The sequence below is a fragment of the Felis catus genome, chromosome A2 (assembly GCF_018350175.1).
Source record: "Felis catus isolate Fca126 chromosome A2, F.catus_Fca126_mat1.0, whole genome shotgun sequence".
Lineage (NCBI taxonomy): Eukaryota > Metazoa > Chordata > Mammalia > Carnivora > Felidae > Felis > Felis catus.
In genome coordinates, this window is record NC_058369.1 from 18,092,250 (window position 1) to 18,105,837 (window position 13,588).

The following is a 13,588-nucleotide window of genomic DNA, read 5'->3' on the forward strand; positions in this document are numbered from 1 at the left end:
ACCACATGCAAAAGAATGAAGTACCTGACACTGTCCACAAAAAATTACTCAAAATGTACCAATACCTAAATGTAAGAGCTAAAACTATAAAACTCTTAAAAGAAAACAGAGGTTAATTTTCATGATCTTGCTTTTGGTCATGGTTTCTTAAATATGACACCTAAATCACAAACAAAAAAGAAAATGATACATTAGACTTCATCAAAATAAAAAACTTTTCTGGGGCGCCTGGGTGGCGCGGTCGGTTAAGCGTCCGACTTCAGCCAGGTCACAATCTCGCGGTCCGTGAGTTCAAGCCCCGCATCGGGCTCTGGGCTGATGGCTCAGAGCCTGGAGCCTGTTTCTGATTCTGTGTCTCCCTCTCTCTCTGCCCCTTGCCCGTTCATGCTCTGTCTCTCTCTGTCCCAAAAATAAATAAACGTTGAAAAAAAAAAATTAAAAAAAAAAAACTTTTCTGCTTCAAAACAATATCAAAAATTGAAAAAACATCTCACTAAATGAGAGAAAATAATTGTAAGTCGTACATCTGATAAAGGACTTGTTTACAATACATAAAGACCTCTCACAACTCAAAAATTAAAAAAAAAACCCAATTAAAAAATGGACAAAGGACCTGAATAGACATTTCTCAAAAAAAAGATACACAAATGACCAAGAACCATTTGAAAAGATGCTCAACATCACTTGAGGAACTGCAAAGCAAAACTACAATGAGGTACTACTTTCCATCCATGTGGATGGCTGTTATAAAGAAGACTGTAGGGGCACCTGGGTGGCTCAGTCAGTTAGGCCTGACTTCGGCTCAGGTCATGATCTCACAGTTCGTGGGTTCGAGCCCCATGTCAGGCTCCATGCAGACAGCTCAGAGCCTGAAGCCTGCTTTGGATTCTGTGTCTCCCTCTCTCTCTGACCCTCCCCTGCTCACACTCTGTCTCTGAAAAGTAAATAAACACACAAAAAATTTTTTTTAATTATAAAGAAGACTGTAAGTGTTAACAAGGACATGAAGGAATTAGAACCCTTAATACACTGCTGGTTAGAATGTAAAATGGTGCAGCCACTTTGGAAAACAATCTGGCAGTTCCTCAAAAGGTTAAACAAAGAGTTACCATATGATCAAACAATTCTACTCCAAGGTATACACCTCAAAGAGAAAAACATGCGTCCACACGAAAACTTGTACACATGAAATATTCATAGCAACATTATTCATAAAAGCTAAAAAGTGAAAACAACCTAAATGCCCATCAACTGATGGATAAAATAATGTGGTATATCCATACAATAGAACATTCAGTAATAAAAAGGAGTGACACATTAATTTATGCAACAACACTGATGAACTTTAAAAACACTATGCCATGTGAAAGAAGTTTTAGAACAGTTTTTGTCACCCCAAAAAGAACCCCATACTCTTTAGCCATCAACTGCCAACACCTCCATTCCCCTCTCATCTGCTTTCTGTCTCTATAGATTTGCCTATCCTGGACATTTCATATGAATGGCAAAAGACCATATACTGCACGATTTCATTAATGGCAAAAGACCATATACTGCACGATTTCATTAATGGCAAAAGACCATATACTGCACGATTCCATTAATATGAAATGTCCAGGATAGGCAAATCTATAGAGACAGAAAGCAGATGAGAGGGGAATGGAGGTGTTGGCAGTTGATGGCTAAAGAGTATGGGGTTCTTTTTGGGGTGACAAAAACTGTTCTAAAACTGTGGTGATGGTTGCACATATCTCTGAATATAATAAAACCACTGAACTATACACTTTAAATGGGTGAATTATATAGTATGTGAATTATATTCCACAAAGCTGTTACCAAATATATATATATCACATAAATATACTACTAATATAATATGATATAATACAATATAATATTAATGTGTGTGTGTGTATATATATGTGTATGTATGTATACATACATATATATATATATATATATATATATATATATATATATATATATATGCTGGGAGACCCACAGGTGTATGTTTTATGATAATTATAGAAGTGAACCAAGTCTGGATACCAATTATTGTCCTCATGAGGATGCAGTTACAGAAACATATTAATAAATCTAAACTCTTGGGGCACCTGGCGGGCTCAGTCGATTAAACATCCAACTCTTGGTTTCTGTTCAGGTCATGATCTCACAGTTTTGTGGGTTCAGGCCCCACATCAGGCTCTGCGCTGGTAGCACTGGAGCCTGCTTGGGATTCTCTCTCCTTCTTTCTCTGCCCCTCCCCCAGGCGCGCACATGCATGCGCTTGCTCTGTCTCTCTCTCTCTCTCAATATAAATAAATAAATTTTAAAAAAATTAAAAAATAAATCCGAACTCTTCAGGTTTTCCCAAGAGTTAAATATTCATTATAATACTTCATACTTAATGTGTTATTTGATATCAAAACTGTTATTAAAAGAGTGTTTCAAATAGCATATAATTTTTATAAACTGAATTGGTGGTTAGCCATACTAAACAAAATCTCTTTGTTATATACATATCTAACACTACATATCCTATTTCTTATTTTAAGTATTATAGGCTTATTGCCCTAATGTTCCTAATCACTGGATATGTATTTCTTTTCTTGTCTTTTTAAAAATTGTGGTAGGGGCACCTGGGTGGCTCAGTCGGTTAAGCATCTGGCTCTTGATTTTGGTTCAAGTCATGAGCTCACAGTTGGTGAGACAGAGCCCCAAGTAGGGCTCTGCACTGACAGTGCGGAGCCTGCTCAGGATTCTCTCTCTCCCTCTCTCTCTCTGCCCCTCCCCTGCTAGCTCACTCTCTCTCAAAATAAACATTTAAAAAATTGTGGTAAAATATACATAGCATAAAATTTACCATTTTACACATTTAAGTGTACAACTCACAGCATTAAGTACATTCACAGTGTTGTGCAACCATCACCCCTATCCAATTTCAGAACTTTATCATCCCGAACAGAAACTCAACACCCATTAAACAATAACACCCCATTACCAGCAACCTCCAGCTGCCAGTTAACCTGTATTCTACTTTATATCTCTCTGAATTTACTTATTTTAGGTACCTCATATAAGTGGAATCATAAAATATTTGTCTTTTTGTGTCTGGCATATTGCAATAGCATAATGTTTCCAAGGTTCATCCATGTTGTAGCATGTATCAGAATTTCATTCTTATTAAAGGATGAATAGTATTTCATTGTATGTATATACCACAATTTACTTATCCATTCATCTTCTAATAGGACAGGGGTTGTTTCTACCTTTTGGATATTGTGAATAATGCTGCAGTGAACACTGGCATGTAACTATATGTTTGGCTCCCTGCTTTCAATTTCCTGGGATATATACAGAGCAGTGAAATTGCTCGATCATACGGTAATTCTATGTTTAACTTTTTGAGGAACCACCAAACTGTTTTCCACAACAGCCAGACCATTTTACATTCCCACCAGTAATGAACAAGGGCTCCCACTTCTCTACATTCTCATCAACACTTGCTATTTTTTTTCATAATACCCATCCTCATGGGTGTGAAGTGGTATCTCATTGTGTGCAATGTATTTTTAGTCTATTATCTGTAAATAAAAGTTCACCTTGTGTTGATTTCTATAATTATACGTAGCACAGCCACTCTAGAAATATAAATAACAAATATTTACATGTTAGTAAAATAAAGCACAGAGTCACAAAGATTTAAGTCAACTCAATTTTTAAAAAGATATCAAAGATGACAAAGATAACACAAAACTTGTAAACTGTTTCACTCATCTGGGACTAATTTCTAAAATACTAACGTGTATACATAAAAATTTCACAAAGCAGGTTACAGCTTTGTGATTTATATATGTGTCAATGAAACAAACATAGCAGACACTCCTGAAATAAAACTTTTAAAGACACATTTATCCCTGGGAGATCATTGTCACTGTCCCCATTTTAAAGTGAATCTGAAATCAAACAGGTCTGACCACTTCTCTTAGACCACAAAGCGAATCTGTGCAGGAGACTTGGAAAATAACAACTTGATTTTGAAACTTTAGGCAAAAACCTCATAATTTAATATGCAATGTCAAAGAAACACAGAAGAACCATTTCTACTCTTAATGGTGAATAAACTATGGGAAGTTGTCCACAACACTGAAGCTTACGACCTCCAACAGCAATGACCGATAATTAACTCCTTGTTAGTGTGACCTGAATGTGGATTCAACTCAGAACTAGTTTTGTTTTGTTTTGTTTTTTTCCAGTATGCTCTAATAACACTAAAGTCTCTAGCTTGGTCTCTGTTTTCATTGTTTTGTTAAATTTTGGCGGTTCAAAACTAGGATTATTCTACTGTTAAACTGACCAAGCTTAGGTTAAAGCAACCACGGAAAATGGAATTGCTTTTTGACAGCCTTGCTTAAACCAGATATAGAAAAGAGTTGTCTTTTTTCCTACACCCTATATGCTAAACAAGATAATTATCGTTTACCCTCACCAAATGTGATCCAATCGTTTTACTCAAGTTTAAATATATACTACATATATTTTAATAAATATTTTCAGAAATTTTAAGAAATACTAAGAATATTTTAAGAAATGCATGTCCAGTTATGCAGAGGCGACATGACCCGACTGGTATTTGCTTGAAAATACTTCAGCAAAGAAAAAAAAAAAAAAAAAAGTAGAAATGAAACATTTGTGACAGATATTTAAACTGTTGAATGTGGATAGTGGCATACAGGGGTTCATTTCACCCTTTATCTGTCTACTTTTGTCTATGCTTAGTTTTCACCGTAACTTTTCACAAAACAAATGATTTCCAAAGTTACCATCCCGGTTATTGAACACGAGCGAGTCGGTGGATGTGAGCGTCCTTGTCTTCGGCACGAAACCGGGCGAAGTGTCCCCCCGTAGAGGCGAGGCCGACGTGGGCTCCGCGCCACCACGCGGGCCGAAGGCGCGCACATTTGCTCCCAGGCTGAATCTGACAACTCACTCGGTGCGCTCGGGGCTCAGAGGACCGTGGAGCGCAGCTGGGAAGTGGAGCACGCGGGGCTCACGCCCGCGGCTCGGGAAACCCGGGCAAACTCTGCTGGAGAGCTCCAAGGTCCCAGCCAGTGTGCTCGGCCCCCGCGGCCCCTCTAGATCGCTGGAGACCCCTGCACCGCCCCCTCCGTCCCCCCACCGCGAACGTCGGCCCAGCCCGCCGCCTACCATCCAAGTCCTCGTCGTCCTCCGACTCGCTCTCCGCCTTCGCGTCGGTGACCAGGCCAGGGCCGGGCTCTAGAGCCTGGGAGCCGGAAGGAGGGGCAGCGGGCGGGCTGGCGGCTTGCAAGCGGGCCTCGCGCAGGCGGGTGAAGTAGTCCACCGCGAAGTCGACGAGGTCGGGCGGCTGCTGCCGCAGCACCTCCACCGTGTAGCCCTGCAGCAGCTCCGTGAGCCCCGGCGGGATCTGGATGTGGCTCATGCCGGCGGCGGCCGCGAGGACAGGCGGGTCCGGGCCGCCGGCGGCCACTAGCTCCGCGCTCCCTCACGCCGGCCTCTCGCCTGGTGCCCGCAAGGTCTCCTCCCGCGCGACCCGGCTCCGGCCTTCCTCGCGCCGCCCTTCTGCCCGGTGTGCGTCTCCAGGCCGCACGACCCTACGCTACTACGGCTGGCCTGGCGCCGCCGCCGCTGTCACTGGGCAGCCGCCGCCGCCGCCTCGGGGACCGACAGGCGGGCAGGCGGGACGGGCGGGGCAGGAGCCCGGGTTGTGACGCACGCGGCCGCGGGCGTGCGCGCCCCCGCCGCCCGCCGGCCCTCAGTGCGCGTGCGCCGCTGGGCAGCACGCTGGCTCAGAGCCGTCCGAGGTCGAGATCGAGTCGTGGTAATGAGTGGTCTACCCGCTAAAGGGAGTCGTCAGTGCTTTTCACCTAGTCCCTAAGACCTTTCATGTATTGTTTCAACACTCGCTAAGAGCCTCCTGTTTGCCAACACCTGGTAGGCTCCACGGACACAGCCTACAGCCAGAGAGCCAGACGCAGGCACATACATTAAAACCTCAGTGTGGTTCCAGTTGTGGTGGAGAGCAAGAGGGCCCACTTTAGGAGGTGACATTCAAGCTGACTCGGAGGCCTGGTAAAAAGTTAGGACCACCCTGGTCACTGGGTGGAATGGTGGCATGACCACAAGACCCTCGGAAGTCTGGCAAGAGATCTGCAAAATGTCAAACGGGGAAGGCCTTGTAGATAGTAGGAGTTTCAGTGATACAGTAATTTGGGAGCCACAGGCAGAGAAATAAGCCTGGAAGAGTCACTAAGCCAAACTTGGAGAAACTGGAATAAGGCCCAGGGCAGGAACAACCTCTATGCCTGTTCCTCCTCTTGAGCATTCCCACCAAGATTCCCAGGACTAGGCCTGCGCACCTCTTCTCTTCCCACACTCCACCCTGGACTCACACTGATGGTGTTGAGCAGACCACAAAGCACTGTTATCCTTTGCCCCTAGGGAGGGGGCATAGGTGAATTGGAGAGGCTAGGCTATTTCCCAAGTTGCCCCCTTCACCCACACCAGATTGGAAGGGAATAGAAAAAGGTGACTGCCCTGGGCCACAATGCTAACAAAAGGCTGGGTAGGCATAGGACAGAGTCCTGCCTCTCGTTGCTGGGCCCAGCCAGAAAGTGACTAGCTGTAAGCTTGGGAACCTCAAAGGCATTTAGGATGGTTAAGCTCCACCTGGTAATTACCTAGTATTAATTAAAATCAGCACTAAGACCTCTCATATTGGCTTGGCACACACCCAGGAGCTCAGTGCTGCTGGGAACTGAGCTTCTGGAAATAAGAGCAACCGATCCCCACTGGTATAGAAGCCACCCATGCTCTAGGCCAGGTAGGCCTGTGATTCCAAATAGCAGTGTCTCCCTGGTTATGTTCCTGGGCGCCTAGAAAGAGTCTTGGACCCTCTACTTTGTGAGAGGAGGGATAGTATCCAACTTGTTTCCTGCTGGTCCTTACTGCACACTCTTTAGAGATTTACTGAATGAATGAATGAATGAATGAATGAATGAATGAATGAATGGTTTCCACACACCAAGCAAAGCCAGTGAAACTGTTCTCCTGACCCGTCTCAGAACTAGGATACTTTTCTTCAAAGCTGTGTTTCTGATCTCAGCATATGAACACTGCACTAAGGATAGGCAGTAAGAAGCTAAAGGGGCAGGGTTTCCCAACTCTTCTCTGCTCTTGAGTAAACCGACCCTTCCAAGTTTTCCAGGAGTCAGAACATACCCAGAAAACCTGGGTGTGACTCCCACTGCACCACCACGCCTGAGGATCTGCCTGCTTCAAACAATCCTACAACCAACCCTTTGGAAAGGCGAATTCATAACTCCACTCCCTAGTTTGCTCATTCTTCAGGTTTTATATGTTTTAAAGGGGGACAGGTGCCTGTACAGTTAGGACTCTGACCTCAATTACAAAATAAGATAGAGGAAGGCTACTCCAGGGCTGATGACAGAGCTGGGTGTGGGTAGGCTCTCCCAGTCACACCAAGGAACTTCCATCAGCCTCTGCCAGGAGCAGGTCGGTTTGCTCTCAGATGCACCAAAGCTTCACCATCTATCCAGCAAACGGGACATTCAAAGGGCATCTTTGGAACTGGAAGGAACGACAGCAACAGAAAGCAGGAAACCCATAGCTGTTCCAAACCAGCCTGAGAGAGAGGAAGGACAGCCAGCCAGCCTCGAGGCCCTACTTGGCTCCCCTCCCCTAACACCTGGTCCAAGAGTAGGGATCCATCCCTGCACCTTCCAAGAAGCCCTTCTGTAGTAAGTGGAGTCTCAAGGGCCTTCATGAATGCCTAGCTGAGCTGGCCAAAGAAGGGTACCCTAGAGAAAGAATACTAGGTCCCCGAATCCCACATCTTCTACCCTTACCCTCCTAGGACTGCCTTTGTTCAAGCCTGTCCAGCCAGCTGCACCATTGGAGGTTACTGTGGCAACCAGACCCACAGGCAGCCAGTAACCGGGAAACAGCTGCCAACAGTGTGATGGTGGGTGAAAAGGCCAAAAACACAGACTCTCAAAAGCAAGAGAAATACAGAGACTGTGGTAGAGAAGAGGAGTTCCCAGAGCACTGACAGGCACTCAGCTCCAAGCCAGTCCTAGGAGTCACTACCCAGCAGGCAGTCAAATCTTGCACAGACTGCCACACCAACAACCTCAAGCAGACATGAACACAATGGGGCCAATTATCAGAGATTTTACAACTATGGATACACAGTAATACAGGTGGGGTACATGGTTAGCCCCATAGTAGTGGGTCTGGTGAAAATGAACATGGGTGGGGCACCAACTATTATGTCCAACGAAACAGTAGATTTCATGTAATCTTGATTGAACTCACAACCGTGTGATCAAGACCCGAGCTGAGATCAAGAGTCAGATGCTTAACCAACTGAGCCACCCAGGTGCCCTGATAGGTTTATTATTTTAAAATTTGTTTTTTGTTGTTGTTTTTTTTTTTTCTCTTTCCAGGAAGAAGGGATACACCCAAACTCTCCCAGACTCCTCTGGAAGGCTTCTCTTGGCTCAGACCTCCCAGCTTATACTCCTCTGCCCACTGGGGGTGGGGGAGGAGACTCAGCCCCAGCAACAACACCTCCCTCTTCTCTGCCCAAAGGGGATCTCTAAGCCACTCCATTCCCCTACTTGTCTCCAGGGACCCATTGGTCACCTGATCATCTCTGCACACCAGCCCCACTGGTCCAGTCAGTCATCCCAGCTCATTTAGTATCTACCACCATCAGTTTCTATTTTGCCTTAAAAGCGTTTATGATCCTCGTTGACAGGAATAATTGGAGAAATAGGTTATGTTTTCTCTGTCATCACCCAAGCTGTCCTTCAGCCTCTATAATGCCTCCCTCATGGGGCCACTGCCTTTGGTCCAGAAAGTCTGGTCTATTTTAACAAGCATCCATGCCCCAGGAAGCAGTTAAATCCCAAGGCACGTGTTTCTGTACCTGTGAGCCACCCCCTCCCAGGACACTGTGTCCCCAGAAAGTGTCAGTCTCTGTAGTGGACCTTGGATCTGCCTCAGAGACCCGTCAGGGCAAGGACTGAACCTGGAAAGCAAGGGAGAGCCTGGCTGGAGAGTCACAGGCCTACATGCTCACCAGAGCAGAGAAAGCAGAAAAGAGAGCCCTCAGGGAACATCTGGCCCTGGGGCTTTCCCAGTGCCTGTAGGGACTGTGTGCTCTCTGTGGCCTGACTCACAGGTCAGATGCCTGGGCTTTGACCCTGTGGCACAGACAGGCCTCCTGGAGCTTGGGTCAAGCAGCCCCAGGACAGCCTCTGATAGCATCACAAGCCTTTCTTCAGGCCTGTGGATACCCAGACCTCACTCTATTACCTGTCCTCTATTATCAATTTGCCAATGATCTTCACAGATCAGTTTATCCTGTCTGAGCCATAGCTTCCACATCTGAAAGTGGGGGTAAAAATTCTTGCCCACTAAACATTGAGTTACATGGGGATAAAGAAATAAGACCAAACCAATGAAAAGGTTAGAAAGGGCATAGGGGGTTCCAGACTCAAAAGAACTGTAGGGAAAGAATTATGTGTTGAGATAATATGACCTTACAGCAGAAATGGCATTACTGTTGCTTTTTTTTTTTTTTTTTTTTTTGAGAGAGAGAGAGAGAGAGAGCGAGAGAGCACACAAGTGGGGGAGAGAGGCAGAGAGAGAGAAACTTAAGCAGGCTCTATGCTCAGGGCAGAGCCCAATGCAGTGCTCGATCCCACAGCCCTGGGATCAAGAGTTGGACATTCAACCGACTGAGCCACCCAGATGCCCCACTAGTGTTGCTTCTAATAGGCTTGTTGCAACATCCCACCATCTGCCTCTCACCTTTGACCCACTTATACTCTGCTTTGTGCCTGGGTGAGGCCGTTATCACCAGTTGGTTGTTTTAACACTTGCGTCTCACTTCTACCTTAAGACTGTGACAGTCAGAGAAATTGCTGAGGAGGGCCCTAACCTCTTCCCCCACCTATCCCCATCAGGGAGAGAAAAGATATATCAGGAACAGGTGGCATTTCAAAGTGCATCATAAAAAGGAAGTGCCAGTCAGGAGGGAGTTACTCACCATCTGTTCTGCTCCCTTCACAAATATGCCTCCTGGGGCTTCCCTATTTGACTTAACACCTACTGAACAACCAAAGGAGTAAAAGAATCTACCACCACTAACATCAAGGAACCAAAACATTCCATTTTAAAATGGAAGTTGTTTCAAAGGGCAAATTATCCAGAAGCACAGACTGTAAAAGTGATCCTGAGCCATGGGAATGACTGTCATTTGGCTGGAACGTAATTGCACTCACATGGGCTTCCAGGCAAAGGCTGAGGTTGCAGCACTGTCTCAAGGACAGGGTGCTCCCGAGAAGAGCTTCAGGAAACACATATGTGGCCATCTCCAAACCAGAGAGAAATTAAAGACATCCTGCAGAATGAGGGGGCAGGTGTAACACTGAATTAATCTTCCCAAGCAGAGGGCACACAATTTTCATCTCTAAATGTTTTTTGTTTTGTTTTACTTGACCATAATTCCTATCTGGTCATCCAAAATATGTTCCCTGGAAGAAAGTGTCCTTCCTTAAACCCCCAAATCTTCAGCTTCCTGCCCAACTGGCCATATCCACTCCCAGATGGGGGTGGGTCCCTACCCCCTCACCCCTTTATGCAGAGTGATGGCTCTAAAGCCAAAGTCCAAGGATCTCTGTGCAGCTGCAGTAAGGTGGGAAGTGCCAGCAGAACTGTAACTGTAACTGCCAGATGAGACAACGCCAGAGAAGCCCAGCTCCTGTAGCCTTGCCATCCACCAGACAAGGACAAACTAATTTGTCTCCTTCACCTCCTCTGGATGCACCTAGGCATCAATTTGTCTAATTAGCAAGGCCCATTTGGTGACATCAGATCACAGTGACCCCAATAACCATATGAAGAGTCAAGATTGATTTTGGCTTTTAGAACAATCAACTCTCTGTTAGCTCAGACAGCCATGTGGCTGAGGGCAGAGAGATAAAAGAATGAAGAGAAGGGCTGCAGGCTTGTACTGAGAACTGTGGGAACAATTAGCAATCAAGTCACCTGGTACCCCCACACCCTTCCCCATCTAGCAGCTGCTGTTGGGACATCAGGGAAGGCTGGGCTAGCCAAAACTTCTTCCTCTTTCTCCTGCTGAAGCCCCTGCCTGAAGCCACCAAGGACAGATACCAGATCCCTGACAGTCTCAGTCAAGGCTACAGGCTACCTGTTGAAATGACCCAAATCAAAAGAAAATTTCACACAATGCAAAAATTAGAAACAATATTTATTGTTTCCTGTTAAAAGAGGGCGCTCTCATGAGAAAAGAGTGTGCAAAAATGGCCTTTTCTACACCCTAGGTTTTGTCACTTATCTCAGCAGGGCTTGGACTGTTGATTCCAAACCCTCCTCACTCTGTAGGAGGGAAAGCTCTCCATCTACTCCTGGGAAATTGGGCTACTTAGTTTAAGTTTTGATTACCTGAATGCATTAAAAAAAAAAAACAAAAAAACCTCAAACTGTTAACAGGCTATCTGCCCCTAGGCACATTTGTTCAGTCCACTTGGACAGAGAGATGCGGGCCTCAAGTCCACATCCTCACATGCAGGCCAGGATTATATGATACCCTGGAAACCTTGTGTGTGTTCCTTGGTAGGGATTGAAGAACACCCCAGCTCCTGGTCAGCTGGTTGAAAACATGCATAGTGCCTCCAGTGAGACGCTGAGATTCCCTTTTTCTCGAGGAGTATTTTGGGTATAATAGGGCCTGTAGTCAACCAGTAGACAGCTCTCTGACCACAGGTCGTATCTGGTCTGAAAGCTACTTACTCCACCTCCAAATCCTCTTGAGATCCCTTAAACTGACAAGAGTAAATTCAAGTCTCAAAGTGGCAGACCAAGTTATACCAGGTAGAAGATGTCATTAAGGCAATGGTCTCAACAAGTCCATGCACACAGCTCTGATCCCACCATTCCCCTCCTTTTGCCCTTCAGGACTGACTAGTCCTGCCCACTGCTTCTTCCTCGGTGATAGCTTCCATCATCCAGAAGCCTCGAGCAGCCTTCAGCCTCACAAGTTGGGAGTGGCCCAGTTAAGGAACTTCATGGCAACTTCAAAACCAAGGAAACAGGCCTGAGAAGGGGTTGGAAGGAAGAGAAAAACCAGCAGGCGTTGTGACTATCACAGAGACCACAGCTAACCCTGTCAGGACCAGAACTACTCCCTAACTTCATCAGGACCCTCCCTAACTTCATTCCTACCCCAGGTCAGGGAATCAAGCTGTGCTTTCTCATTCCTGAGAGGGGAAGAACATCCATGTTTCACAATTGCCCACTTCTGATGGCCAAGTCGGAAATCAAAGCCCCTCCCCTCAGAGAATCCCAAAGACAAACCCTCCTGAAGCTTCAGGAAAGGAAGCAAATAAGGAGGCTCTGGCTGAGGGTAGGATTTGGGGAAAACTGAGCTCCCAATCTAATCCTAGGAGCAAGCAAAAGTCAACCCACCTAGACTTTGGACCCTGCTCTAAGCTCCAAAGGGAAAGTACAGCCCCTGTCTGCCACTCACCGCGTTGGCTGGAAAGGCTCGGATCATCACTGCATTGAATCCCTTATACAAAGATGTGACTCCTTCATCCCGGATCAGCTCTCTCAGCACATCTCTGAAACCGTTAGGATATTTTCCAGGAGGAGCTGTGGGTGAAATCCAACTGTTAAGGCTTTAGGAAGCTTCCTGACCTAACCATGATGACCCACGTGGGGACAATTTTGTAGTCAAGTCTTCCTGCAGGGTCACAGCATCAGGAAGAAGACACCTTGCAGGTCATCTGGGACAAGTCCACAGACAACACAGTTCACTTTGGGAGAGACAGACACACTGTCTGGATTACTGATGCTAAGGGAGTGGAGAAGAATAAAGAATGAAATAATCCTCTGCTCATGTGAAGGCAGAAGAGTTGATTTGACTGCTTACCTCACTTATTTTGTGTTTTGGCCAACAGGAAGTGAGTCTAGGGTTCCTAGAACACAAATGACTACAAGGGAAAATGTTGATCAGACAGATGCTGGGTGCTGCTGTGGAGAGTGAGTATCTTCAGGGCCCTAAGAGCTCTGCACCCCAGGGGCAGCCAGTGCTGGGACCCACTCCACCCTCATCTACCCCACTACCCTCCACTAACCAGTCTGGAAGCGGGACTTGAGCACGTCCGGGGGGATTGCCACAGCCCAGTTGAAGATCCCAGCGATGCCCCCAGCCACCAGGATCCGAGGCACGCTGAGCTCACTGACACTGCAGAATACCAACCGCAGAATACCAACCGCAGTCAGACAAAGGCTATGAGAGTGGCGTCTAGACCATCCCTCCTATGGCAGATGGGGCAGTGAGAGAGAGGGAGAAACTGGCCAGAGGGAGGAGGTCCAAGGCCAGGGCTCCTGTGACATGGCAGCTGCCACTCCTTGGAGGAAGTTTCATGAACTTGTTTTATATACTTGCTCCAGTAGGTGAGGTACAGAGTTAGCGGTATTAGATGGGTCTCAG

General features: G+C 46.1%; 2 protein-coding genes across 2 annotated transcripts in view; both read right to left on the reverse strand.

Moving 5' to 3' along the window:
- PRKAR2A (protein kinase cAMP-dependent type II regulatory subunit alpha) overlaps positions 1-5,738 on the reverse strand; it is a 113,093-nt gene extending 107,355 nt beyond the window's left edge. The window contains exon 1 of the mRNA XM_011291413.4: positions 5,209-5,738. Within this exon, the coding sequence (XP_011289715.1) occupies positions 5,209-5,461 (253 nt within the window). The 5' untranslated portion in view covers positions 5,462-5,738. The remainder of the gene's footprint in view (positions 1-5,208) is intronic.
- Positions 5,739-11,323: 5,585 nt separating this feature from the next.
- The window catches only part of SLC25A20 (solute carrier family 25 member 20), a 29,967-nt gene continuing 27,702 nt past the window's right edge, over positions 11,324-13,588 (reverse strand). Inside the window, exons 7-9 of the mRNA XM_003982205.6 lie at positions 13,230-13,339; positions 12,620-12,744; positions 11,324-12,187 (exon numbers count right to left, since the gene is read on the reverse strand). Of these exons, the coding sequence (XP_003982254.1) occupies positions 12,125-12,187; positions 12,620-12,744; positions 13,230-13,339 (298 nt within the window). The 3' untranslated portion in view covers positions 11,324-12,124. The remainder of the gene's footprint in view (positions 12,188-12,619; positions 12,745-13,229; positions 13,340-13,588) is intronic.